Source organism: Oncorhynchus mykiss, chromosome 13, assembly GCF_013265735.2.
Source record: "Oncorhynchus mykiss isolate Arlee chromosome 13, USDA_OmykA_1.1, whole genome shotgun sequence".
Lineage (NCBI taxonomy): Eukaryota > Metazoa > Chordata > Actinopteri > Salmoniformes > Salmonidae > Oncorhynchus > Oncorhynchus mykiss.
In genome coordinates this window covers 20,913,335-20,941,153 of record NC_048577.1, presented here as the reverse complement: position 1 = coordinate 20,941,153, position 27,819 = coordinate 20,913,335, and the positions used below count along the sequence as shown (strand labels likewise).

The following is a 27,819-nucleotide window of genomic DNA, read 5'->3' as shown; positions in this document are numbered from 1 at the left end:
GGTGAGAAAATGAATTAGATTCAGGGAAAAAAACCAATAACTCCCTTTTAATATGTAATGAATCCTTTTCAAGTAACTTTTCTGATCTAACGTCGATAACAAAACAACTATACAAACACAAATGCTACATTAATGTAAACAAGATATAAAAATGATTCTTATGGTAATAAAACAAGCATTTGCTTTAGTATTCCCCTTTTTATGTGGATTTTCTTTTACCAACCAAGTTCATGGTAAAAATGTCAAGTTTTTAGAACAATATGGCAACGTAACATTCAGACATGTTTTTTCTTTTTTAGTCATAATGCTCAGATGCTAAGTTCAGTGGTTTGCCGTTTCAGCTAACTGGCGAAGTCATGTACATTTTAGCCATGCATTTTGATATTGCATTCATTTACGTAAAACCCTTATATATTAATTAATCTCCTGCATTTCCAATTTTGTTACTGTCGGCTGCGGATCTCCTGACAAGTCAGAGTTTGTAAACGCCTGTTGGCCACTAGGTCAAAAGATTAATGCGATCTGACCGCTTCTGTGTCTGTGAGGTGTGTGTGTGTGTCAAAATAATCACGAACAGACGGTACTAAACAGACTCCTACTGCTGAAGCAGACTCTTTCAAGGCATTAGTGAGACAGTTCCCGTGCTGGCGTGAGGACTAGTATAAGGTGGCGGGGGGACGGTCTCAAGTATCCTATAGAACTCTGTTTCACAAGCCTTCCTTGTTGAGCACTCAGACCGAGGAGATGGGGAGTAGGACGTGGGAGGAGAAGAGACGCGTTGCTTTTTTTTTTTTAAAGAAAGAGTCCGGCGCCCCTTCTGTGGGTCAATGGAACAGGCTTGTTGTCTGTGCATCCTTTCAGTCTGTCGTCCCCTGGGTGGGAGGGTAAGGGGTGGGGCGAGAGAGGGGTGGGTGTGGCTGATGGCTCTATGACAGGTAGTGATTGGCTGGGGAAGGAGAGATGATTCTATGACAGGATGTTGGACATGAACTCAAAGAATCTTTTGGAGTACTGCTCTGGGTTTACGGTGGAGATCTCTGCCCCGGCCTGAGGGAGAGACAACAGAGAGTAAAGTGTAAACATATGCACATTAGGAACATACAACTACAATTTCTATGCCATAACACATCTCACAAGATCATCTTCTACTTGAAACTACTATATGATCTAGCATCTTTGTAGCCTAAACACTTGGCTTCATGTTAGGTCAGATCTAGTCCATTACTCACCCCATGTTTCACAGTTTTGGCAGCATGTGCAGCTTTTTTCTTAGCGTCGTAGTGCGTGAGGATGTCGATGATAGCCATGAAGTACACTTCTTTCTTCACAGCACCTACCACAAGGAGCAAGACAGTGAATAGGTGTATAAATAGCAAGTATTACTTTTCACTGGGCTGTCCCATGATGTCTGTTCTAAAATGAGTTTCATTTTCAAATGTTAATTCAAGATGCACTATACAGAAATTGCTCCAACATTTCCTGGTTGCTTACCTATCTACACACAATACCCCATAATGACAAAGTGAAAACGTGTTTTTAGACATTTTTGCAAATGTATTGAAAACGAAATACAGAAATAGCTCATTTACATTAGTATTCACACCACTGAGTCAATACTTTGTAGAAGCACCGTTGGCAGCGATTACAGCTGCAAGTTTTTCTGGGTAAGTCTCTAAGAGCTTTCCACACCTGGTTTGTACAACACTTGCCCATTGTTATTTTAAAAAATTCTTCAAGCTCTGTCAAATTGGTTGTTATCCTGTTGAGTGTAGGGGGCAGTATTTTGATGTTTGGATGAAAAACGTACCCAAATGAAACTGCCTATTTCTCAGGCCCAGAATCTAGAATATGCATATCATTGTCAGATTAGGATAGAAAACACTCTAAAGTTTCCAAAACTGTCAAAATATTGTCTGTGAGTATAACAGAACTGATATTTCAGTCGAAAACCTGAGGAAAATCCAACCCGGAAGTGCTGTTTTTCCTGAAAGCTCTGTTCCATTGCCTGCCTTCGCTCCATTTAAAGGGATAGCAACCATATTCCTTTTACTATGGCTTCCACATGTTGTGAACAGTCTTTAGACATAGTTTCAGGCTTTTATTTTGAAAAATGAGCGAGAAAGATCACATCGTGTCATTGGATGGCTGGGCGTTTTGCATGCGCAACAGCTTGAAGCAGACATTTTCTCTCTCCTATTGAAGAAGGTACAGTCCGGTTGAAATATTATCGATTATATATTGTAAAAACAACCCGAGGATTGATTATAAAAAACGTTTGACATGTTTCTACGAACTGTACGGATACTATTTGGAATTTGTCAGCCCAGTCGTGACCGCTCGAGCCTGTGGATTTCTGAACATAACACGCCAACCAATTGGAGTTATTTTGGATATAAAATAATCTTTATGGAACAAAAGGAACATTTATTGTGTAACTGTCTCGTGAGTGCAAACATCCGAAGATCATCAAAGGTAAGCGATTCATTTTATTGCTTTGCTGACTTTCGTGACCAATCTACTTGGCTGCTAGCTGTTTGTAATGTTTTGTCTGCTGAGAGAGATGTCCTTACATAAATGCTTGGTATTGCTTTCGCCGAAAAGCTTTTTTGAAATCTGACATGCCAGGTGGATTAACAACAAGCTAAGCTGTGTTTTGCTATAATGCACTTGTGATTTCATGAAAATTAAATATTTTTAGTAATTTAATTTGAATTTGGTGCTCTGCAATTCAGCGGATGTTGACGGAAATGATCCCGCTAACGGGATGGGTGCATCAAGAAGTGAATCACTGCTAGACAACCGTCAGGTCCTTTTTTGCAGTATTATTTAAGTGACTTTTTGGATTATGTTTTATTCAGTACAGGCTTCATTTTCACTTTGTCATTTAGGTTAGTATTGTGGAATAACTACAATGTTGTTGATCCATCCTCAGTGTTCTCCTATCACAGCCATTAAACTCTGTAACTGTTTTAAAGTCACCATTGGCCTCATGGTGAAATCCCTGAGTGGTTTCCTTCCTCTCCAGTTTGGAAGGACTCCTGAATCTTTGTAGTGACTGGGTATATTGATACAGCATCCAAAGTGTAATTAATAACTTCACCATTGCTCAAAGGGATATTCAATGTCTGTATTTTGAGTATTTTCAATGTCTGTATATTTCTATCAACAGGTGCCCTTCTTTGTGAGGCATTTCAGCTTCCAATTTTTTATTAATAAGTAAACATTTCGAAAAAAAACATAATTCCACTTTGACATTATGGGGTATTTATTGTGTGTAGGCCAGTGACACAAAATCTCAAATGTAATCCATTTTAAATTCAGTCTGTAACACAACAAAATGTGGAAAAAGTCAAGGTGTCAATACTTTCTGAAGCACTGTAGATAGAGAGTAGCACAAATATAGCACAATTGCATAGAAAAATCACTTGACAAAACTCAAGAAAGAGTGTCTCTTACTGTCGTTGCTCTTGATTGCGTAGACGTCCACGGAGGAGTCGAACTCGCCAGGGCTGAAGAACCCGCCAAAGTTGAGGGGGTTCCCAGGGCTGTCTGGAGGGGTGCCGAAGGAGCCGGTGAGTGCTCCTCCCATCCCATCGTTCTCGTACTCCTCCTCCTCTCCTCCTGCCTCCACCTCCATCTCCTCCTGCTCTGCCCGGTCCACATCATGGATCCCCACCAGCAAACTGTAGTCCATGATCTTCAGAGTGGCCAGGAACTGATGCACACAAACGGGAGAGATGGCAGATATTGCAACAAATGTTAATTTAGGAAATTTCCCTGGAGGACATTAAACTCACTATTCTTCTATTTGTCAACCTAAAGTCATGTCTTTGTTCACAGGTACTTAGGTGAAACTGGTTGAAAGGACTAGAAACAAAACACAATGTGCAGAAGTCCATTTACCCGGATATTTAAACAACGACGACTGTAATGAGAATAAAAACAACATCAATTCGAGCAGCCGTGAGATGTCTCCTACCTCTACGTCGCGCTTTAGTTTCTCCAAGAAGTACTTCTTGTTGTCATCTCCTATCTGCAGCTTCTGGCCCTCGTTCAGAAAGTCGTTGTCTTTAAAGGTGGGGAGTTCCTTGGCCTGAGCAGAGTGATAGAAATGAGAATCAAAATATTCTGAGATTGGCACAAATGACAGAGGTCTTTCTTGCTGTTAATTTTGATGCATGAAAAGTAGGGTCATTTGATTCAGTTTACACTCATTGTCCTTGGATTGACTTTTTAGGGAGAACAACTATTTCAGCTATTTCCTCTTGGTGTAATGGTTTAAGACGGTGGGTTTCTTGAGCGAGAGATCCGACCAGTGACCTGGCCCCACCAGGTTCTGTCTGTCCCTCACTGGGCGTGAACCAGCAACCTTCTGTTCCCAACAACAACTCAGCAGTCACAAAGCAGTATCACGCACCGCTCTACAAAAGACGTAGCCAGGAAGGGATATAACTACTTCTAGGTTTCAGAGCGGGTAATGTAACTCGCATGGTGGATACTACTAGCGCACACAGCTAACTATTCCACATGGACTACACTCACCCCCTTTTGACTTCCCCTTCTGCGCAGCATGGACAGCAGTCGGACATGGCCCAACTGTGGATGTGTTATTTCATTTGTGCTTCATTATCATTCGATGGAAAAGTCATTACTTCTGCACTTTTCTAAAAGTATTTTGGGCTGTAAATGAGTTTTGTTTATAGCTGGTTAGTTTGATGCTTTTTTTTTAGCATGATCCACACAATTATTTTGGGTTCCTGTCATTGTACCCCAACACTCCTCTCATCATCGTAACTATGTAAATGAACGCACCTTCTCTTTGTCACTGGCTTCCCTTGAGACTGTGGAACCCTGAATGAGAAAAAAAAAAAAGATCATTCCCAGAGATGTTACGGAATTCAGAGTTAGAGACAGACAATCTTTGTTCCCCCTTTGTTTCTCCTGGACTTGACAGTATGGTTATAACATTGTCATATTTCAGAAAGCAGAATTGTTTCCCCCTGAGAATGCCTGTCAGCCACAGAGGTGTTTGTTGTGAAGGGAAATGACGTTCTGCGAGTCAATAGGCATGTACGCCATCACACCTCTATTCTCAGTGTTGTTGCCCATGCACAAAGAGACAGATTTACTGAGCTTTTCCACAAGAGCAGAATTCTTAACCATTTCCCCTTCTAAATAATGGGCTCCCGAGTGGCGCAGCGGTCTAAGGCACTGCATCTCAGTGCAAGATGCGTGATACAGTCTCTGGTTGGATTCCAGGCTGTATCACATCCAGCCGTGATTGGGAGTCCCATAGGGGGAGCACAATTGGCCCAGCGTCGTTCGGGTTTGGCCGGGGGTAGGCCATCATTGTAAATAAGAATGTGTTCTTAACAGACTTGCCTAGTTAAATAAAGGTAAAAATAATAATAATGAAAAAGAATACATCACATACGCAGAAAATAGTATATAAATCTAGACTTAAGTAAGTTGCTGGAGCCTCAAGTTCTACTGGGAACCGGAATACTCTGCAAGCACCCTATGCATTGAGCTTGTTATAAATGCCCTTACCCCAATGAGCGCCAACAGTGTTACAGCTGTAAGTGTGCTCCTTACTGGAATTTGTGTACTACCAGTAAGTGTTCTCCCAGTTAGTTCCCTCCAAGCTAGTGTGCATATCGACACCTACCTTCAGGTCGTACTTGCGGTGCACGGTGAGACGGTGGCTGAATACATTACGGGTCACCACCAGGTACGTCTCAACCCCGTCCACTGTTAGCCGGTACATGCCCAGGAACTGGGGGAGCAGAGTGCTGCCATGACACTCCACTATGAACTGAGGAGACCCAGAGGAGGAGGATGGAAATATAGGGAGAGGAAAGGAGAGAGAGAGGAGGAAGGAGAATGAGTAATGCAAAGGAAACAGTGGGAGAGCTCCAGTAATGACGTCGGCATAATTGTTAGCTATTACAAAAGGATAGTCCCGTCAAATCGGACAATTCACAGATATTTCTGCAGCACCACATTGAAAGGTCCTCGATATTTGAGGACAACATGCTCCCTTCAACATGTACTACATGTATGTTTGTACAGAAAATATATATTTTTAAATTCAAACGTGTTATATTTGTGCCTGCGGTAACTCTCCCACCTGGTGGTACTTCTTGAGGATGTTGTGCATCTCGGCGATGTCTTCGCTGGACACCGTCTTGATGACGAAGCGGTGGTCGTAGCTGGACAGGAAGCGGTTGCCAAAGCGCCCCTGGGAGTCGCTGTTCAGCGGGGCGCTCCTCGTCAGAGAGTTCTGATGATGATCCACCACAGGAGGGAGCCCGGGGAAGGGAGAGACATACAGAGCAGAAAATTGAGGCTTTGGTGTGAATGAAAAGCCCTCTATAAAGAAAGTGTTTCATAATTACTTCACAAGTTAGTAATGGATCCATGGATTTCATTTACAGAACTATTCCAAGCTTAAAAAAAAACCTTCACATAGGGATCCATTTAGCAAGGCTACCAAGATAGTTGAACTTAATGTAACAAACCATGCTTGGTATGATTCTCTAAACACACACACTGTTTACATGTGATAACTCAGTAAAAAGAGGGCCGTCTTTTAGTTATATATCAACAAATGCTGATAAAGCCTTACTACATTGGGTTGAAGGGTGAAATCCAGAGAAAGACGTACTACATTGGGTTGAAGGGTAAAATCCAGAGAAGAACTTACTACATTGGGTTGAAGGGTGAAATCCAGAGAAGAACTTACTACATTGGGTTGAAGGGTGAAATCCAGAGAAGAACTTACTACATTGGGTTGAAGGGTGAAATCCAGAGAAAGACTTACTACATTGTGTTGAAGGGTGAAATCCAGAGAAAGACGTACTACATTGGGTTGAAGGGTGAAATCCAGAGAAGAACTTACTACATTGGGTTGAAGGGTGAAATCCAGAGAAAGACTTACTACATTGGGTTGAAGGGTGAAATCCAGAGAAAGACTTACTACATTGGGTTGAAGGGTGAAAGCCAGAGAAAGACTTACTACATTGGGTTGAAGGGTGAAATCCAGAGAAGAACTTACTACATTGCGTTGAAGGGTGAAATCCAGAGAAAGACTTACTACATTGGGTTGAAGGGTGAAATCCAGAGAAGAACTTACTACATTGGGTTGAAGGGTGAAATCCAGAGAAAGACTTACTACATTGGGTTGAAGGGTGAAATCCAGAGAAAGACTTACTACATTGGGTTGAAGGGTGAAATCCAAAGAAAGACTTACTACATTGGGTTGAAGGGTGAAATCCAGAGAAGAACTTACTACATTGGGTTGAAGGGTGAAATCCAGAGAAAGACTTACTACATTGGGTTGAAGGGTGAAATCCAGAGAAAGACTTACTACATTGGGTTGAAGAGTGAAATCCAGAGAAAGACTTACTACATTGGATTGAGGGAAGAATTGGAATCTGCAATGAGTCAAACAGGGCAGGGAACAACCGGGAGTTCCCTCTGGTACTCTGATCTGCTCTCTCCATAACTGTCCTTCAGCCTTTTGACATTACTGAGTCGAGCCAAGCAAACGTCTATCCTCACTCTGTCTTTCAGTTCGCTACTGTGAACCCATCCTCAAATGGTCTTTCTCGTCAGTTAACCCATCCTACATTCTTCCCCCGTAGACATCTCCACACGGGAGACCATATTTTACCTGGTAATCCTGGTCATCGATGGAGAACCTCTCCCTCAGGTTGCGGAACACCATAGGGCAGTACTCTTTGAATTTAAAACGGCTGGGCAGGTTCTCTCTGAAAGATACAAGAGTGTTGAAGAGTGTTAATATAGAAGAGTGTGTTAGCCCATTAGCAGTCAGAGCGTTGATGTCATCTGAGGAAGCATTGGAACAGATAACGGAAATGTGAGAAGCAATTGACCAGCATACTACACTAGAGGTGCTTCACTGCGAGGATGATTTGCAATGCAAAGATTATCCGTTAAATGTTCAATGAATGTTTTGACTACAACCCCAGTGTAATGGAGATCGCCAGAGGCATAATCCTGATTTGACTGATGCAGGAAAATAAAAGTAAGGCATGTGATATATCAGAAGATGTGTAGTAGACTTATTACCAACCTAAAATAGTCATATAAATCATACAGTTTATCTGGATTTTAAACTCATTTTCTGTATAAATAGCTTCTAAAATATATGTAAACAGACCATTATTGTCTCAATTTTGTGCTTTCTTGGAAAGCTGTGAGTGCTATTACATGACACAATGTCAGTACTTGTTACATTACAACTTGTCTAAGTCCTATCATCAACTGATTTCAGCCAGTTTATGGCTGTGGATTGATTGCATTGTTTGAATGGAATGTTGACATATTGGCAGTTCACTTGACAAAATGTATGGAATCATTCCTCTAAAACTGTCTGGCTAGCTAAATTCTTCAAATTCATTACATTACACAATATCTTATCACAGCAAACCATGGTTGACCAACACCCAGACCAAAATGCTGACTGTTAGCACGTCATAAGAAGGTTCATGTCCATTCTATTACTCTAAATCTATGGTTAGTCCATTAGCAGAGTCAGAGTGTCTGAGGAACTCACTGGACTAGATAAAGGAAATATGATAAGCTCCTGACCAGCATACTACAGGTGCTTCACTATGAGGACGATTTCCATTGCAAAGCTGCTCAGTTAAGTGTTCAGTTAATGTTTTGACTACAACTCCAGTGTAGTGGGGATCGCTAGACCCATGGTGAGTTATATTACAGGTGATAAGAGGAACTTGATCTGGCTCGTGATTTAAAATTACACCACATCATAGACAATTGGGCCAACCAAGCCAAGACCTTCTCTCTCCTAATCAGTAGCATAACATAGTGTTAGCAGATTTCAGGTAGTACCGTACCGTATATTTTAGACAATGCAGCTAAATTGGCCTCTTGTTTGAGTTTATATGGGGCAGTAATATGGTGGGCAGTAATACGGTATGGCAGGTTGCAAAGTCAGGACCCGGGATACCTACTTGTTAAATAGGTGGTTGTCCACTTTGATCTTACTGTAGGCTTTAAAATCATCAGGCATCAGCATTACTGGTACAGGCACGTTACTTAACTCGTTGATCTGAAATAGAGGGGAGATGGAAAGAGCAGGAGATCAGAATAGAATGCTAGAGCAGGGAAGAGGAGGTCAACACACTAATCCCCACACCAGACCAAACTGCAGTGAACCAGTGTCTATTTACTGACAATCATTCACTTTGGACCAAAGCGAACTGACAGCAGTGCTCTCTGGCTGAGTCCCCTTGTCACACTGTTGATCTTATCTACCGAGACAGATTCACTGTAAGGAACAGACTGATTCCCAGAGCGAGCCCTCTCCATAGATTTATGAACTCCAGACAGTAAGAGGAGTGGCAGGGAGGGAACGTGAATAAACGCTTCAAAATAAAAAAAGGAGACAAGAACACATCCAGGAGACACAGACGCGGCTAAAATAGGAGAGAAATGGGAAAGTTACCTTGAGGTAGAAAAATAATAGCATACGGAGCACAAACACATTGAATATGCAGGACATAGCCAAGTAGCCTCTCATAGAGCTGGAGTTTTGAGTTATATCAGGCTCTCTCTCTGAGACTACTTCAAGGGATAGACTCTCATTCAACTGTCTGACATGCTATGAAAAATCACTGTCTATCATGCCGACAGGTTATGCTCTGGTCAATTGTTTTTATTTGAACCTTTTATTTAACGAGAGAAGTCAAACGAAGAACAAATTATTATTTACAATGACGGCCTACACCACTGGGCCAATTGTGCGCCACCCTATGGGACTCCCGATCACAGCCGATTGTGATCCAGCCTGGATTTGAACCAGGATGTCCGCAGCGATTCCTCAAGCACTGAGAAGCAGTGCCTTAGACTGCTGCGCCACTCGGGAGCCCAAATGAATGTGTCCTTCAAAAGTATCATCATATTCATTTTGTCATTAGAGGCATAGCTTAATGCCTTCAGCAGGCAGACACATTTGATATCCTGACTATATGTTGGATTATGTCTAATCAACCTCCACACAAGGTTTGATGAAGGTGGTCGTTTGTAGCTCAGTTGGTAGAGCATGGTGCTTGTAAAGCCAGGGTAGTGGGTTCGATTCCCGGGACCACCCATCTGCATGACTGTAAGTCGCGTTAGAGAAAAGTGTCTGCTCAATGGCAGATTTGATTGTAAGTTTGATGAAGGCCCGTGTCAGATTTGAAGATGTAGGTTATTCCCGGTGTTGGAAAGCCTGTAAGGCTGGCATTATCTACCAACAAGACTGAATCCATGTTTTTGAAGGGAGCTTCAAATAAATCTGTGTTTGGCTATATGCTCCAACTGACAAAGGTATTCTCTGAGCAAAAGCTTAGTTTGGAACTGAATTCATCCGGCTTTGTGACTAGCAGAACGTTGTTACGACTGACTACCAAGATTAAATATATTCTGGTTATGAGAGCCTTGAGGAGAAGGCTCTTTGACGCCTTTCTTGTAATCGCCTAAATTAGCCTGCCGCCTACACCTTGAATCTACACCCAGCCTCCACCACACACTAAACTTGTCCATGATGAATATTGCAGAATGCATCACAGGATGATTATTACAGCTTCACTAAATATGCGAGTTTGGTTAATTAATGCCATTGTTTTCTCCATTTGAAGCATGTATTCTTTCCCTGGTCTACAAGAACTGCCTATTTGACAATGGTCTATATTTATCCTTATCTTTCTTATATAAGGTATTGAAATGTACATAAAATAGGCTCACCAAAAACACAGCAAGCAGAGGGGGAAATCAATTGAGAAAGAATAATTACAGACAACAGTACATGCAAGATGTAATGTACATGTTAGAGTGTAGGCAACATATTGAAATGCATGCAAACATTGGAAGTGAAATGATGCATCAGCACTGTTATTCAAATTCTGGGTGAAGCGAATCCAAAACTGGGGCATCATATTCATGCCAAAGACATTGATCTGGAGGTGTCAGTCAAGCAGGGAAGGGGGTGTGTTCGCCTACTACTGCTGGCCACAAAAAAAATAGAGCCTTGAAGCTCTCTGCAATGCATTTGGTGATCGCTGCATTCATGCGAGTGAGAAACTTGATGCATTTGGTGAAAAACAGTCTCAATAAAGTGTATTTTAGGATGAGTTGAAGACAATGTCACTTTTCCCACTCAAATTAGACTAACTGTGAGCCTATTATTGTTATGGTTGAGTGTTCAAATGTGTACTTCACACTAAACCACGTTAAATCAGGAATACAGGCTAGAATCTGCAAATGTAAGATTTGCCGCTTTATTATTCATTGAAGCCTGTAAAACAATAGGCAGTCAGGCTGCGGTTGGGGCGTAATGCAACTTGCTGCTCTCCAACAGTCACACCCCTCTCTGGCCTGCGCTAGACAGAATGGATGCTTTGGTTGGAGCAGTGCTCACGACCTCCTCCCCTAACCAACTAACTAGCTCACTTCAGACCACCACACATCCCACGTTCTTACAGAACAGAAGACGTTATGCAGCTTGTGCCGAATAATTCCTGCATAGTGCGCGGGGTAATGTCAAATGTTTATGTTCAACGTCGCAGCTATATTTGCTGCACATTTTTAAAGCGCACGCGACTGGCACACCAAATAGCTAGAATGTTGCTACATTGATATTCCTGACCAGGGAGAATGGTGACTGAAGGGTTAACAGCTTTCACCTAAGCATCAGACTAAGTACCTGGCTAACACCCATACACTACAGACTACTAGACGACGGATGAGCTCAAAAATTTACTCTGGTCAATCAAGCAGCTGGCTAACTATCGCGTTACCGTTTGCTAGTCAAAACACCATAAAGACAAACAAGCTAGCGTGGGAACATGAACAAAAATACATTTACCGTATGGTTGACACCCCACATTAAAACGCTGAGAATAGGCTCACTTGCACGGAATAATTTCACTTTCTGCCCTATAAAATGTTTCTTTTTCGTCTTCGTTTTGCTAGCGCTCACCGGCGCAACGCTGGTACAGTTGGATGACATGTCTCCTGTTGGGAATAATTTAGGAAACGCAAGACGGCACTGTAATCAAGCAGGCTAGCTGGGTCGTAAGCACTCCAGACAACGAAATGTACTTTCAAGAGCGTGATATCTATACGTGCATTGTCGCATCCAATTTGCAGGGTCTTTGAATCAAATTAGATTCTGTAGTAAATTAACGGGATTGCATGTTGCGTGGTCACCACCCTTCCTCCCGAGCAGGCCACACGGTTCAGTCCGGAGCGGCACACAGACCAGCTGTTGGCATAGATAGCTAGCCAGCCATCTCGCTACAGGCAAGGTTGCCTTTAGCTACGCCGCAGTCTTCTTTGATAAGTAATACACTCTTTGTGTACGACTCCTCTCCTTTCTGGTGTCGTCTGCTACCCACAACGGTTTGAGGTGATTTTATTTAGAGGTTAGTAATCCCATTATGATGCGCCTGAGATTGTTGTCACCAGTTTTGGGGTCTCCTCAAGATGGCGTCTAGACTGAACGTCGCAAAGCGAAGTGCGCCCCCAAGAGGCAGAGAGTAGAAGCGCGCGTACTGTAGTCGGTACATTTTGGTGTGAAAATCAGTAAATCTCTGTATTTGTAAAAGCTGCTAATGGCAAAAGTAATGCTGTGGATCGGATATCAGGATTTCTCATAGAGTAAATGTGTAATTCATACTGAATGGTGATGAAGCAGAAAAGGCATACATTTCATGTGTAGGCCTATGCTATAAATCTTGCACGTTGTGCAGTCAAGTTGACCCGCAAAATCCTACAATAAATCCAATAATATAGTTATCAATGTTCTGTAGTAAAAACTTCAGGATTGTCTCTAGGGGAGCATTGTCTAGGGGGGCGTGGTTTTCCGTCTAGAAATGGTTGTCAAAATAGAAAATGAATGCAATGACTCCTTCATAAACAAATGTGGTTAATGTATAGAGAGGAGGGTGTTTGAGTGACTTATCCGCGAGAGTTGTATTTTTTTTTAAATAAAATGTTGCAAATACAATGTATATGGCAAGCGGCAGGGACTGAAAATAATATCACGTGACCATAATGGGCGGTCCTCTGACTATGTGGGGGAAAAAAAAGCCATTTTCTGGCGCTGCTGCAAGATCTAACGTTAACCAACTCAAAATAATTTACCTGTATCCACGTCGGGAGGTACGGGTGTTTTTCATGTCAAATCAGGTAGGAAGCAAAGGCATCAATTGTTTTTATTCGCATATCGCGATGCACAGGTACATCAACACACAAACGGAGGTACTCGGTGTTATGTTTGAATTCTCTCTTGTTCGTTTCTCATATCCAGTCCTGTCACTGAATTTAAGATGGCTGCTTTGTTTTCCACACTCCATCTAAGCGTATTTTTCGTCTGTCTTTACATAGTTTTTATAAAGAATGTCTATAATGCATAAGAACCCACTGGTATAGGAGGGGCTCATTGTGGGTCTTCTCGGGGTTTGGGGTACGTGCCTCCCCGTGCACAGGCCCCACTGGGGTAGTCGGGTCTAGACTAGAGCAGTTCCAAACGTATTTTGTTACATTGATGGATGGGAAATATATAAAAACAACCAGGCTGGAAATAATTACAAAATAAATAGTCATATACTAGTAGCCATGCTTCTAACAAAAACACGTGATCCATATTATTATAGACAATGTCAGTGGACCACATCAATATGTCAGTACACATTTTGTATGTATAGGCCCTGTGTTGGAAAACAAATCACAACAGCAGAAAAGGTCACTAAATGTGTCATGTACTTTAGTGGTTCAAATCGTGCTACCCAGTAAATCATCTAAGTAATTCTTTGATGTTTCTTTTTTTTTTTTTTTTTTGCAGATCCTTCCAGATGGATAAAATGCAACCCAGTCGGCTAAAAATCACAGAGCTGAATCCTAACCTGATATGCCCACTGTGTGTGGGCTACTTCATCGATGCCACAACCATTGTGGAGTGCTTGCACTCATGTAAGATTCCTAAGTCCACTGCATTATTCTAAATGAATATGAACCAATAATAACATTATTAGTATATAGGCTAGAGTATATGGCCTATAAACTGACGTAGAAAATGAATGTAGATTTACAATGCATTTTCTTTTCATAAAAAGTCATACAGTAAGTCGCCGGCATTAAGTCTGTCTGTCTTACTCCAGTCTGCAAGACGTGCATTGTTGCCTTCCTGGAAACCAACAAGTTCTGCCCCAGATGTGATGTGCAAGTACACAAGACGTGTCCACAGCTCAGCATCAGGTTAGTCACATTGCATGTGTGTGTGCGCGCACACGTCTCTCTCGGAGTACCTATGTTATTATGCATCTATAAGTGCAACCAACATGCTCTTATCTTTAGTAAGTGGCTTTATCATTTGCATATCCTTTCTCAGGTCAGACAAGACTCTACAGGACATTGTATACAAGCTGGTGCCTGGATTATTCAAAGGTAAGACCATATCTCTTGAGTAAGGGGGTGGGTTTTCTATACAAATACTGAACAAAAATATAAAACGCAACTATGTCAAAGATTTTACCGAGTTACAGTTCATAGAAGGAAGTCGGGTCAATTTAAATACATTTATTAGGCCCTCATCTATGGATTTCACATGACTGGGCAGAGGCACAGCCATGGGTGGGCCTGGGAGGGCATAGGCCCACCCACGGGGGAGCCACGCCGAGCCAATCCGAATGAGTTTTTTTCCCCCCAAAAAGCGCTTTATTAAAGCCAGAAATACTCCTCAGCACCCCCCTCCCCCTCAGAGGATGAAGAAGTCCAATATGAAGGTCTTGGGCTGGCGTGGTTACTCATGGTCTGTGGTTGTAAGGCCTTTTTTTAATGGGGTAGATCAGTTTTAATATTGAAGATAGATTGTGGCTTCTATCACTAATTGTCTGCATCATTTCCAATACCCCATTTTTTTATGTATATATTGCTGTCATCAAGGCGGTGGCTACTTTGAAGAATTTCAAATATCAAATATATTTGGATTTTTTTTTAAACACTTTTGGTTACTACATGATTCCATGTGTGTTATTTCATAGTTTTGATGTCTTCACTATTATCCTACAATGTAGAAAATAGTACAAATAAAGAAAAATCCTGGAATGAGTAGGTGTGTCCAAACTTGTACTGTATGTGTATATATATCTCATACTATTGGTTGCTAGAATTGTGTATAATAATTTTTATTAAACTTTCGTAGGTCATTTTGTGCATCAGTTCATATACCATGTGCAATGGTTTAACCATAATATTTTTTGTAATATTTGTTCAGTCTTTTCTGGTGGATTAAACTTGAATTGCAACCAACTTAAGACTTGTTTAAAAAAATATATATATATATATATATATATATTTTAGATTATTTCATTTTCAAATGACCGAAGGTGAGAGGTTGTTATCTGTTAGATGTAATGCCAAATTCTCTAAAATAACGTACGAGGTGGCTTATGGTAGAGGAATTAACATTAAATTCTTTGGCAACAGCTCTGTTGGACATTCCTGCAGTCAGCATGCCACTTGCACACTCCATCAAAACTTGAGACATCTGTGGAATTGTGTTGTGGCTTTTTTATTGCCCTCAGCACAAGGTGCACCTGTGTAATGGTCATGCTGTTTCATCTGCTTCTTGATATGCCACACCTGTTAGGTGGATAGATTATCTTGGCAAAGGAGAAATGCTCACTAACAGGGATATAAACAAATGTTTGCACAAAATTTGAGAGAAGTATTTTTTTGTGCGTATGGAACATTTTAGATATTTTATTTCAGCTCATGAAAAATGGGACCAACACTTTACATATTTGTGTTCAGTGTACATTTCAGTATTTTACAACGAGCATATTTAGTGATAATTACAGTATAATAAGCCTGTTTGAGACTTTGTCCATGAAAAGTTGCCCCCTTTAATAATTAAAAGCGGACACGTGCCAATGTCTTTTTCACTCTAATAACTTTATTGTTTTCTTTACATCAGATGAGATGAAACGAAGGCGGGACTTCTACACAAACCAGGAAAACCAACACCTGGAGCCAGGAGAAGTGGTGGAGGAGCCGACTATTATTGCAGAAGATGAAATCATCAGTCTCTCCATTCAGTTCCATGAGAAGAACAAGTACGTTCTAGAATGTGTGATCTCTTAATATTTTATAGTATAGAACAGACCAAATGTGTTACAATAGGGCTGTATCTCTATGTGCAAGTACGTTTTAACAGGAAGCTGGGTAAAAAAAAAAGCACATCAAAACAAAGCTATGCTCATCTTAACCCATGCTGTTTTTCCATTTGCTTATAGAAGTGACACACAACCTGTGGATACAGAAGGAGACAATGTGAGTGATTCAACCATAAAATGCTAACCCAATATACATGCAAACGCTAATGTCAATTAGTCATCCACACTCTCTAAATGATAAGAAATGCCATTTAGCATACGCTTTTAAAAGCGACTGTCATGCGTTCATACATTGCACGCGCCATGCTCTACCAACTGAGCCATACAGGACCACATTTTTCTAACACTTCATATTATGTCACGCCCTTACCCTCTAGTTATAAATCTGTTCTAACCACACGTACTGTCCTCTTCATTTTCAGACCAACAGCAAACGCTTCCTGCAATGCCCGGCAGCCATGACAGTCCTGCACTTAGCCAAGTTCCTGCGTAGCAAGATGGACATTCCGAACACCTTACGGGTAATTGCTACAGGTTGCACAGCATCGCCTCACAACTCCATAGAAAGCCACAGTATACACCAACAACCACTTTGTCTCAATACTGTATTTGAGTGACAAGCTGCATTCCTATACAGTAGATCATGCATGTTTTCGCGTAGGTGGCCCGGCCCTACTATCCCCCTTCTTGGACTTGTGTGCGATTTTAATGTGTAATAATTATCTCTACCTTGACAGATTGAAGTGCTGTACGCTGATGAGCCCTTAAAGGACTACTACACGCTGATGGATATTGCCTACATGTATTCTTGGCGACGTGTAAGTGCCAACTGACACACTGGCTATAACAACAACACTGACCAAGCTTCAGTTGTCACTTCCAACGCTAATCCCAACTTCACTAAACATCTACGTTGCTAGGTCCTAGGATCTGAGTGATCTTTCACGTGTCTGGAGAGTTCTCATCTTCTCTCTGTGACTCTTTACAGAATGGCCCCCTCCCCCTGCAGTACTGTGTCAAGCCCACCCGGAAGCGTCGAAGGCTGTCCCAAGGTGCCGCCCAGGCCCACTCCGACGGTGTCAACACAAGCCCCACCTCTGAGAGCGACTCCCACAGCGACAAGGCCCTGAGCCCGGCTGGTCAGGTCCCCAGAGCCTCCACCCTGCCCAGCCCTGCCGTCCGAGGCCAACCCTCTACCCTTCAGAGCCCCAGCGGTACCACAGGACCCAACGGTACTCAACGGCTCCCTCTAGCCTCCAAGTCAGGGAGCAACGCCCGCAAGGTGAATGTCAACGGCAAAAGCAATGGAGCAGCGACTGAGACTAGGGGAGGGGACAAAGGGGCGGTATCACCCCCAACCTAAATCTGATACATCCCAGAAACATGGAGAGTGAAACAGAATTGCCCCAAAATGTCGGAGTAGCCCCTCAATGGACCAATGGACAGACAAGGAGAAAATCTGCCAAGAGAGTACTGAGGGAGAGGGCGATTGTGATCAGTAAACAGACTGTCAAGTGCAGCCAAATAGACATTTCATTTCAATGTGTGTGTGTCTGTGCGTTAGAGTAAACATGCATACAAAATGTACAATATGTATCCAATGTGAGCATTCGTACATACCTGGTCATGTATATAGAGTATCTTTTATACAGGATATTGTAATTGTTTTGTAACTGTATGATATGCAGTCGGTTCAACGATTCCTTCCCCCAAGTCTTCACGATTAATTTGGCTTTAAAATATAAATTGACAAAATGCTGAATGGCATTGCGATGCGATTGTCTATCTGTATGGGTATGTAATATATATATATATATATATATATATATATATATATATATATATATATATATATATATATATATATATATATATATATATATATATATATATATATATATATATACACACACACACACATACACACACGCAGTTGAAGTCGGAAGTTTACATACACCTTAGCCAAATATATTTAAACTCGGTTTTTCACAATTCCTGACATTTCCTGTCCTAGGTCAGTTAGGATCACCACTTTATTTTAAGAATGTGAATTGTCAGAATAATAGTCGAGAGACTGATTAATTTCAGCTTTTATTTCTTTCATCACATTCCCACTGGGTCAGAAGTTTACATACACTCAATTATTATTTGGTAACATTGCCTTTAAATTGTTTAAATTGGGTCAAACATTTTAAGGTAGCCTTCCACAAGCTTCCTACAATAAGTTGGGTGAATTTTGGCCCATTCCTCCTGACAGAGCTGGTGTAACTGAGTCAGGTTTGTAGGCCTCCTTGCTCGCACACTTTTTTTTTCAGCTCTGCCCACCATTTTTTTTTATAGGATTGAGGTCAGGGCTTTGTGATGGCCACTCCAATACCTTGACTTTGTTGTCCTTAAGCCATTTTGCAACAACTTTGGAAGTATGCTTGGGGTTATTGTCTATTTGGAAGACCCATTTGCGACCAAGCTTTAACTTCCTGACTGATGTCTTGAGATGTTGCTTCAAAATAACCACACAATTTTCCTGCCTCATGATGCCATCTATTTTGTGAAGTGCACCAGTCCCTCCTGCAGCAAAGCACCCCCACAACATGATGCTGCAACCCCGTGCTTCACAGTTGGGATGGTGTTCTTCGGCTTGCAAGCCTCCCCCTTTTTCCTCCAAACCTAACGTTGGTCATTATGGCAAACCAGTTCTATTTTTGTTTCATCAGATCAGAGGATATTTCTCCAAAAAGTACTATCTTTGTCCCAATGTGCAGTTGCAAACCGTAGTATTGCTTTTTTATGGCGGTTTTGAAGCAGTGGCTTCTTCCTTGCTGAGTGGCCTTTCCGGTTATGTCGATATAGGACTCGTTTTACTGTGGATTTAGATACTTTTGTACCTGTTTCCTCCAGCATCTTCACAAGGCCCTTTGCTGTTGTTCTGGGATTGATTTGCACTTTTCGCACCAAAGTCCATTCATCTCTAGGAGACAGAATGTGTCTCCTTCCTGAGAGGTATGACAGCTGCGTGGTCCCATGGTGTTAATACTTGCGTACAATTGTTTGTATAGATGAACGTGGTATCTTCAGGCTTTTGGAAATTGTCCCCAAGAATGAACCAGACTGGGGTCTTGGCTGATTTCTTTTGATTTTCCCATGATGTCTAGCAAAGAGGGACTGAGTTTGATGGTAGGCCTTGAAATACATCCACAGGTACACCTCCAATTTACTCAGGCTAATTGACATCATTTATCAGAAGATTCTAAAGCCATGACGTAATTTTCTGGACTTTTCCAAGCTGTTTAAAGGCACAGTCAACTTAGTGTATGTAAACGTCTGACCCTCTGGAATTGTGATACAGTGAATTATAAGTGAAATAATCTGTCTGTAAACAATTGTTGGAAAAATTACTTGTGTCATGCACAAAGTAGATGTCCTAACAGACTTGCCAAAGTTATAGTTTGTTAACAAGAAATTTGTGGAGTGGTTGAAAAATGAGTTTTAATGACTCCAACCTAAGTGTATGTAAACTTCTGACTTCAACTGTGTGTGTGTGTGTGTGTGTGTGTGTATATATATATATATATATATATATATATAACCTAGAAATATAAAGGCAAGATCTGTCTTCTTGCCGTCAGTCATACTGTATATAATAACTCTGGTGTATGTAGATAGATGCAGTACTTTCTACTGGTAATGGCCCCAATCACCAAGGACAATAGATATGTACGAAACGTTTGATGCACTTTCTTTGAAATGCAGATCACAGTATGCGAGTACTAAACTTCCCTGTGCTTTGACATTAGAAAAGCCATTATATTTATCAAGCCTCAAGCAGCACTACAATCGTCTGAAAAACGTAGCTTACTGTACGTTTCTCAGCGTTATACATACCGGTACCCGTTCTACTCACATCAGAGAAATGAGTTCAAAGGGAATTGTATATCTGACCATGTACACCTTGTTGTATTTTCATACACTTTTGACATTCCCTCAATGTATATTTTGACCATTCAATGATATTATTCTAAAATATCAGCCATATGTGCATGTTTAGGTCATTAAAATGTTTACTTGCTTGGTTTTGAGTTCGGTGTCCCATTCTGATTAATTTTTGGGTTATATTCTTGAGTAGTTCAAATATCAGAACTTGCCAGTGCTCCTGTGATAAGTCTCCATTTGGACCTTTAATACATAAATCTGTTACATTGCTATCAACATCAATTTGTGAGTAGCAGAGCTTTAAATCATGTATTATCATTATGCTGCTATTTAGGAATGTTTAACTTGATTTTAAGTTGGGATCCACGGTAACTATGTGCTCCAAAGAATCTGGATTTTCGTGACTTCAAGGCAGAGGATGTTTTTGGTTTAAACATTACATTTCTTCATAAGTGACGTACAAAACAGGTTATGGGATGGCAAAATGTGACAGTAATTAAGAGAAAGTAAAAAAAAAATATTTGATCGTTTTAATTTCAACACAGACAGAATACACCATGGAGGAAATACTGTTTTTAGATCTATAGAAATACATCTTAATTCATCTTACAGCAAGCCTATGATTTAGTGTTCTATTACAATACTTGATTTTGAGAAACAGTCCATCACAATACTTGTGCGTATCATTAGCGGAGCATTAAAATGTAAAATATCTGTTTCATCACAATTTCAAACATTTACAGAAGCACCAGTACATTCCACACAGGGCAATTCCACGGTAACAGAACAATGCTGTGATTTTCAGATTTTTCCACTTTAAAATGTATGCCAAAACCTTCCCCAATGATTGCAAAGATTAAGACACTGTTATTCTGTTACCAAACTTTGCATCTGCACTCAAGTAAATGTGTTTTGTGGAAATTGTTAAAACTAGTCCTTGTGCAAGAAGTTGAATGGTTTGAATAACTTTAATCTTTGGTTTTTACATTTTAAAGTGAAATATCTGAATCTCAGCATCATTCTGTTATCGTGGAATCGCCTCCTAACAAGTATCACCTTGCAAATTGCTTATCATGTGATGAATCCTTAATTGAGTCGTTCACATAGCTCTTATCATGCAAATCTTGTATGGATGACAATGGGAGATTTGTTCAAAGCTAGTGCTAAAGCCCAGAGTTTCCCATTATATTCTAATGAGGCCCCTAAGGCTGCGTTTAGACAGGCAGCCTAATTCTGATATTTTTTCCACTAATCGGTCGTTTGACTAATCACATCAGATTTAAGCACGTCAGATATGCATACGTCATCTGTTCGCTGTCAATCACCCTTCTGAACCAGTGATTAGGGTCCCCCATCTCCAGGACCAGAACTCAGAGGACCCACACTACCTTAAATTGGACAAAAACACGTGCAGCTCCTATCCATTCAGAAGTCCCTTGAGCAGGGCAGACTGGATGAATTCCTGCTTGTGAGTGCTGTCGCAGTATGGTGGGTTAGCGGTGTACTTGCAGCCACACAGCTAAGCTTTGTCCTTCTCAGGGACGAAGCGCTGAGGCATCAGGCCCTGGGCTTTAGCCTTGTGGGTTCCATCACAGAAAGGCTAAAACAGAAAGATGGGAGAAACAAGCCGGTGATTGAGTACCTGAATAATCTGCTGCTTTGGTATGCTAAAGCCAATCTGATCCAGAGTTCAATGAACCCGTTTCAATGAAAGCAGAGCGATGGGCAGAGCGTTGGGCACATGGTGGTGTCCACAAGTGCACCATGAGTGACGCTTTCCACATACAAGCTCCGCCTTGAAATACTTTTTGGAAGCGATGACAGGCTCAGTGGATAGAGTGGAGCGCTGGACCTGTAACGTAAGTTTCAGATTTAGTGTAGCGAAACAGATTTCCTTTCTGCAAATGTAGTGAATGCACCCTACAAATGCCTATGTGTGGTCAGCAAACACGAAAATGGAAAATTATATTACGGCAGATAAAAATAAAATAAAAATCGCTTCCTCCCAATGCTATAGAGTAGGAGTAAATCCTCACTCCACAACATTGTAACCAAAGACAACTTGTTTACATGCACAAGACAGATTTGTGGTTGTTGTTGACCATGTCAAACGTTTTCATTGAAAAAAGACTAATCTTTTGCTTACCTTTTGGGGCGGTAATAATCGGCCATATCCAAGGTTGTATCAAGGTTGCTTAAACCAATTTGCGCACTCTGCCTGATATGATTGTATTAATGTTTGATTGTGTAAGTAGTCTGCTGTGTAGACTACTTTGTGTAGCTAACGGCTGGCCATGTAGAGGTAGATTCTGGAATCAGTCACATGGGCCGCTGCACCCGGCTTCTCTCCAAGCAAGATGCGCAGCATTTGAGGGGATTTGATTATGAAAGAATTTCAACCTGGACTCAGGGGTAGATGTTGTGTGATATACTTGTCATAGCTGTTGTTTGAAGTGTTGAAACACTGACTGAACAATAAATAAGTATTTTTGGAGGCTATTTTGGTTGATTTATTTGGTTATTCATTGAAGTAGTTCTTTCGCTTTTAGAACTGTACTTATTTTGAACATTTTGTTCTTGTAAAGCTATTGTAGTAGACTCATATAGACTTATATAGTCATTAAATATCAGAAAAAGTCAAATAAAAAAGGTCAATTCAATACTGAGACCAACTTTGTGATGGTTCTCAATGGAGATTTTAGATGAGATGCTCATTGTATTTACGAAAACTGCACCCATACAGTGTACAGTACCATTGCCACTTACTGGCCCTTCCTTATTGGTATTGCTGGTTGTAAATACAAATACCTGCATACACACTGGACTGATAAGGAACACTACTATAACTATTATTAGCAGTAGTATTATTATTATAAACATTTGACAAGTTGGGACAACCCTTCAGTTAACTCAATATAAATGATCCAGTAGTAGTAATTATGGTTCCTCAATATACATTGAACATATTACAATGTAGGCAATTTGTGTTACAACACTACTTTTGGTGTCCCCCTCAGGAATTGCTCTTGAGAAAATGTAATGGTCCCCTCCAAAGTTGATATCACGTAACATAGTAAACATAAATCCGGGACCCTCAATTAGTATACATTACATTTCATATGGTATGTATTAATTTGCAAGTGTCCATAATCCATTTTGTATGATGTGTTATGGATTACAATTCGTATAATATGTTACTTCATGCAATTCATACAATATGTTACAAATTTGCAAAACGTTTGATATGTTAACAATTCCAATATGTTGTAGCCAATGTTAGCTACTGTAGGTGGCAACCTAGCTAGGCTTGGTGTTAGGGTCAAGGTTAAAGGGTTAAGGTTAAGGGAAGGGTTAGCTAACATGCAAAGTAGTTGCATAGTACCTAAAAAGTAGTTGCATAGTAGCTAAAAAGTAGTTGCAAAGTTGTCCAACTCTTTGGGTTGCTTGATGTTCGCATAATACACCCTCCTATCCACCCCTGACCAACCAACCACCCTACTTTTCATTTTTTCTTTAAGTAATCCTCTGTCTTATGTAACCATACCAAATGTAACTTATCATACTAATTTGAGTGTCCCGGATTTACAATGTGTCCCGGATTTACAGTCTCTAGTCTGAGACCAGGCTGGAGCGTAAACCAGTTTCCCCGTTCAAAGCCCATGGCAAGTCGTCTTAAAACAAAAGTGACAGACTAGGCTAGATTAAGAACGCGGAGTAATGAGTAGGATTCTGTGTTTTCACATGCATTAGGCTGTGTTTACACAGGCAGCCCAATTCAGATTTTTTTGCCCAAATATTGTTATTTTGACTAATCAGATCAGATCTTTTGCCAATAATTGGGCAGAATATCAGAATTGGGACGCCTGTATAAACACAGCCAAAATTATTGCTTTTGATAAAAAAATTCTTTATCTACCTTCCCAATGAAAACTAGTTTGAAAAAACAAACAAATTTTATGGAAAGGAGATGTTGTATAGGTTTCTGGACGATGCATCATGCTGCCTTGTTGACAACACGACCAAGCAGCAGGTAGCTTGGTGGTTAGAGAGGTGAGACAGTGGCCGGAGGGTTGCGAGTTTGAATCTCGGGTCCAACTGGAAGATCTGGCGGGAAGTGAGCTGGCAACCATTGGTTGCTGGTATCAAATTCCTAGATGCCATTTGCCTGCTGTTGTGCCCTTGAGAAAGGCACTTAACCCTCACAACAACAGCTCCCTGAGTGCCCAGCGTGGCAGCCCCCACCCGCAACTCTCCAAAACCTGTATGTGTGTCTTTTGGAGGGGTTGGGTTAAAAGCGGTTATATTTTTTTTACTCATTAACTTAGTTTAAGAACGATCATCATATATCAGCTATATGAACTTGCCAGACACCAGCATGTTTCTCAAAAGAATGCATGGTTTAGGGGAAAAAAATAAGAATGACAAAATGTGTATTGAAATAGTAGGCCATTATTTATTCCCTTATGGACAGTGACAAAACATAAATGCCCTTTTCCATTTATCATAAATAAAATGTTTGTCAACAAGTGATTCATGAACAATGAATATAGGCGGTACAGTTATAAGGAAATTAGCTGCGTCATGCCATTTTTTTTAAACGTTATTCATTTTAAACACTTTTTTCACTGAGCTGACTAGATCCTGGAAGAGGACCTTGAAATGTGTGCCATCGCAGTAAGGTGCATTTTTGGTTTGCTTACAGGCACACAGCATAAGGGTGCCGTCCTTCTCGGGAGTGAAGAGTCGTGGAGAGATGCTGGGTGCTTTAGACCTGTGAGCACCGTCACAGAAGGGCTGACAGAGAGAGAGAGACTGTCAGTGCTATTGCTTCACTGATTTAAATGAGTTAATTATAGCACAGATTACAATCTCAGACATTATTCTCATGTAGAAGACCATATAGGAGAGCATATAGGCCTACATCACTACTGCTGGGAAAGGAAAGGGTTAATATCGCGCCAATTTTGGCTCATCGGTCCTAATCCTTTAGTTGTTGTTTTTTGACATTCAATGCCTTCAACTAGAACTCTGCTACCCGACCCGAGCCCGACATACATCGGGTTAGGGTCGGCCCTGTTTTTTTTCCATCAATAACTAGGGTACAGGCTAGAGCCCTGCACGGGCATGAATTTTGACATTCAATGCCCAAACACTCACCTGTTTCTTGCTGTGTCCACAGGCACACCAGACGTAGCGTTTGCCTCCAGTCACTTTCACCCTGAAAGGCATCTTGGCAGCGACAACAGGTTTATTGGTCTGAGTGGAGCACTGCATCTGAGGAGGTAGTAGTTTAGATTAGTCACACAATAATAGTGCATTGCTTATGCTCGTCATATGAACAGCAGTGTAGATCCCGGCATTGAGAACTCATGGTGCAGTGGTACCCAAACGGTGGCAGGGGGGTGTGGGGGAGTTGTAATAGTAGAATGCGCAAGGTGAAATGTTGAAATGAGGTAGTGCATCATCAGTACTCCTCTTGTCGTGTCAGTTATCGCATACCTGAGAGAGCTATTTATAACTTCTCAGAAATGTCCAGATCAACTAGCCCACGTCAGCTAACGTTTTTTAGCTGGGTTTTTTAGTCCAAAGATTTTTTGTAGTAATGGTCGAGTCACACAATGAATCACATGGATACACATTAGACATTGCAAAACATATAGAATTGCAAGAAAATTAGCTTTAAAACTGCAAAACATGTATCTGCACCCCATGACAAAATGGGTAGAATTGCAGGAAATAATCTTTAAACCTGCAACAAAACAAAAAAATCTCTCCTCCAACAACAGTTTGTGTCATGAACAGTGCTTGAGATAGAAATGGGGGGTTGTTCCCCAATGCTGGGAGAGGGGCCTGAGTTAAAACATATTTTTATGTTCCAACCCAGCACTAGGAGAACTTACTATCTGAATGTAACTTGGAATTTAGTAGCCTATTCAGTGGACCTGACAAATTACTGTTGAACTTTGCTTTAGGTCAATTATTTGATTAAAGATTGAGATTTAATGGCACAATGCTGCTTCACGGCCATATGAATGGCATATCTGTGCCATAGGTGAATACGGTGTTCTCTAATGACTATACAGGTTTTCTTTGAACAGCTGCCCTTCCTTTATCTACTATGAACAGCATGTTGCTATTTCAAACAATGCCTTATAATTACTCTTTAAACGCTAGAATCTAGATTTATATATATATTTTTTTTTATTCAAATGCACATGTCAACAGTAATAATTTGACAATCATATCGTCTATTTGAACTATTTTAGCGAGGGTTTATAGAGAGGCTGGAATCCAGAACGCCACAGAAAGCTGCCAAAAGGTGTTATTCTGTAACTATTGCACTTGCAGTCAATACTCACAAGCGACAAACATACAAACATTGATTTTCCTTGACTTTATACTTACCCTTGAACTGGCAAGAGCCGTAAATAGCCGAGGTTGCCTCAAAGTTGCCCTGGTCCCTTTACGCATTGTTCCTATGATCACGTTCATTCTTCCTGATACGGCACGCGACGTCTTAGTAAATTTCACTGTAGACGGTTTAGCCTTTTTAGTAAAGCTGCCTTCTAAGAAAAGTCAGAGAAAACAATCTCCAGTAGCTTTCACTTCACCCTCTTCACACAAAAAAACAACATTAAAAAGACAAATTAGACCACACACAACAAGTCTTAACTTCCAAATGGGTTTATACCGCCAATGACAATGATTGTAGCACAGACAGATAAGCTATTGGCCTGTAAATGTTAACAGACGACCCAGGGCGAGGTCCACTACCATACAAGTCATCACCAATCATAGAGAATGATAGAGGCCTCTAGTAGCCAAAAGGCTGTTTTGGCATGGGCTGCACCATTGAAGGTTTCCGTCATACTTACGCCATTTTAAAGTCGTCAAATTAGTCAACTGGGTGGGTATTCCTATGGGTTGTAGCCTCAATGGCGCTTCCCGTGCAGTCACAGATGCTATAATGGTACAGATAGAAAGAGGAATCCCCTATCCAGGGGTGAAAGTAGAATACATTTTTTTCACTGCATGGGACCTCCTATATGTGCAAACATGTTCATGGGCCTAATCATAAAATTACATATAGAATCCTTATTAATTCAATAGGATCTCTGTGGGCCTAGTCGTAAAGATTTGCAGTCATGATAGTCTCATCTGATTGTCAAAAAATCACTTCAAAATGCTCCTTTACTAGGCTACCTGCACACGTTCATCCACTTGCAAAATATTTCCAGCCTCCAAGTGTTGAATGGAAAGAGACACCTGTTACACAAAACACCATAAAGTGTAATGACATTTGTGGATTCCATTAGACCGGAATTTGTGCGTCCACTGCTGTCCGCGAGCGTCTCAGTGTCAGCCACTCATTTCTGCCTTGGCAAAAATGCCAGTATTCCCATCTAACCACATCGCATTTTGGATCGTAGGCCATACCACCTGTTTTCAAGTCCATTCACTAACTTTTCATGGCTCTGACATGCGGTAATGATAAAAGTGGTGTAATAGCATAGATGTAATTTTTTAGTTTATGTTTTACTTATATAGCCTATCCCCACTATTTATTTTGCCGGGGACCATACCGCCTTACTTTCACCTCTCTCTATCTATCTCTATGTCACCAATCCTACATGTCTTCTTGTAGAGGTGCTCCTGAGCCACCTGGCCATGTTAGCAAGAG

The 27,819-nt window shown here is 41.0% G+C and overlaps 3 protein-coding genes across 5 annotated transcripts; 1 reads left to right on the top strand and 2 right to left on the bottom strand.

Annotated features, from left to right (window-relative positions):
• Nucleotides 1-32: 32 nt before the first annotated feature.
• On the bottom strand, nt 33-12,542 carry LOC110485909 (phosphatidylinositol 5-phosphate 4-kinase type-2 beta). Of its 3 annotated transcripts, XM_036940581.1 has the most exons (11): nt 12,160-12,542; nt 11,897-12,045; nt 9,003-9,100; nt 7,676-7,772; nt 6,131-6,283; nt 5,669-5,815; nt 4,813-4,851; nt 3,980-4,093; nt 3,457-3,715; nt 1,230-1,333; nt 33-1,047 (listed from the first exon to the last, which is right to left on the bottom strand). In XM_036940581.1, the coding sequence occupies exons 2-11, from the start codon at nt 12,038-12,040 to the stop codon at nt 967-969; spliced, it is 1,236 nt and encodes a 411-aa protein (XP_036796476.1). In that variant the 5' UTR covers nt 12,041-12,045; nt 12,160-12,542; the 3' UTR covers nt 33-966. The 3 variants fall into 3 exon arrangements, with proteins under 3 accessions (XP_036796476.1, XP_021412809.1, XP_036796477.1); XM_021557134.2 differs by having other exon boundaries at nt 11,897-12,542; XM_036940582.1 differs by lacking the exon at nt 12,160-12,542 and having other exon boundaries at nt 11,941-12,024.
• A 535-nt stretch (nt 12,543-13,077) lies between these two features.
• On the top strand, nt 13,078-18,032 carry LOC110485908 (polycomb complex protein BMI-1). Its single transcript, XM_021557131.2, has 9 exons — nt 13,078-13,221; nt 13,877-14,004; nt 14,193-14,289; nt 14,423-14,478; nt 16,010-16,148; nt 16,329-16,365; nt 16,631-16,729; nt 16,946-17,026; nt 17,197-18,032. The coding sequence occupies exons 2-9, from the start codon at nt 13,887-13,889 to the stop codon at nt 17,569-17,571; spliced, it is 1,002 nt and encodes a 333-aa protein (XP_021412806.1). The 5' UTR covers nt 13,078-13,221; nt 13,877-13,886; the 3' UTR covers nt 17,572-18,032.
• A 6,535-nt stretch (nt 18,033-24,567) lies between these two features.
• Nucleotides 24,568-26,957, bottom strand: LOC110485906 (CDGSH iron-sulfur domain-containing protein 3, mitochondrial). Its single transcript, XM_021557130.2, has 3 exons — nt 26,544-26,957; nt 25,296-25,412; nt 24,568-24,932 (listed from the first exon to the last, which is right to left on the bottom strand). The coding sequence occupies exons 1-3, from the start codon at nt 26,628-26,630 to the stop codon at nt 24,732-24,734; spliced, it is 405 nt and encodes a 134-aa protein (XP_021412805.2). The 5' UTR covers nt 26,631-26,957; the 3' UTR covers nt 24,568-24,731.
• Nucleotides 26,958-27,819: the final 862 nt, after the last annotated feature.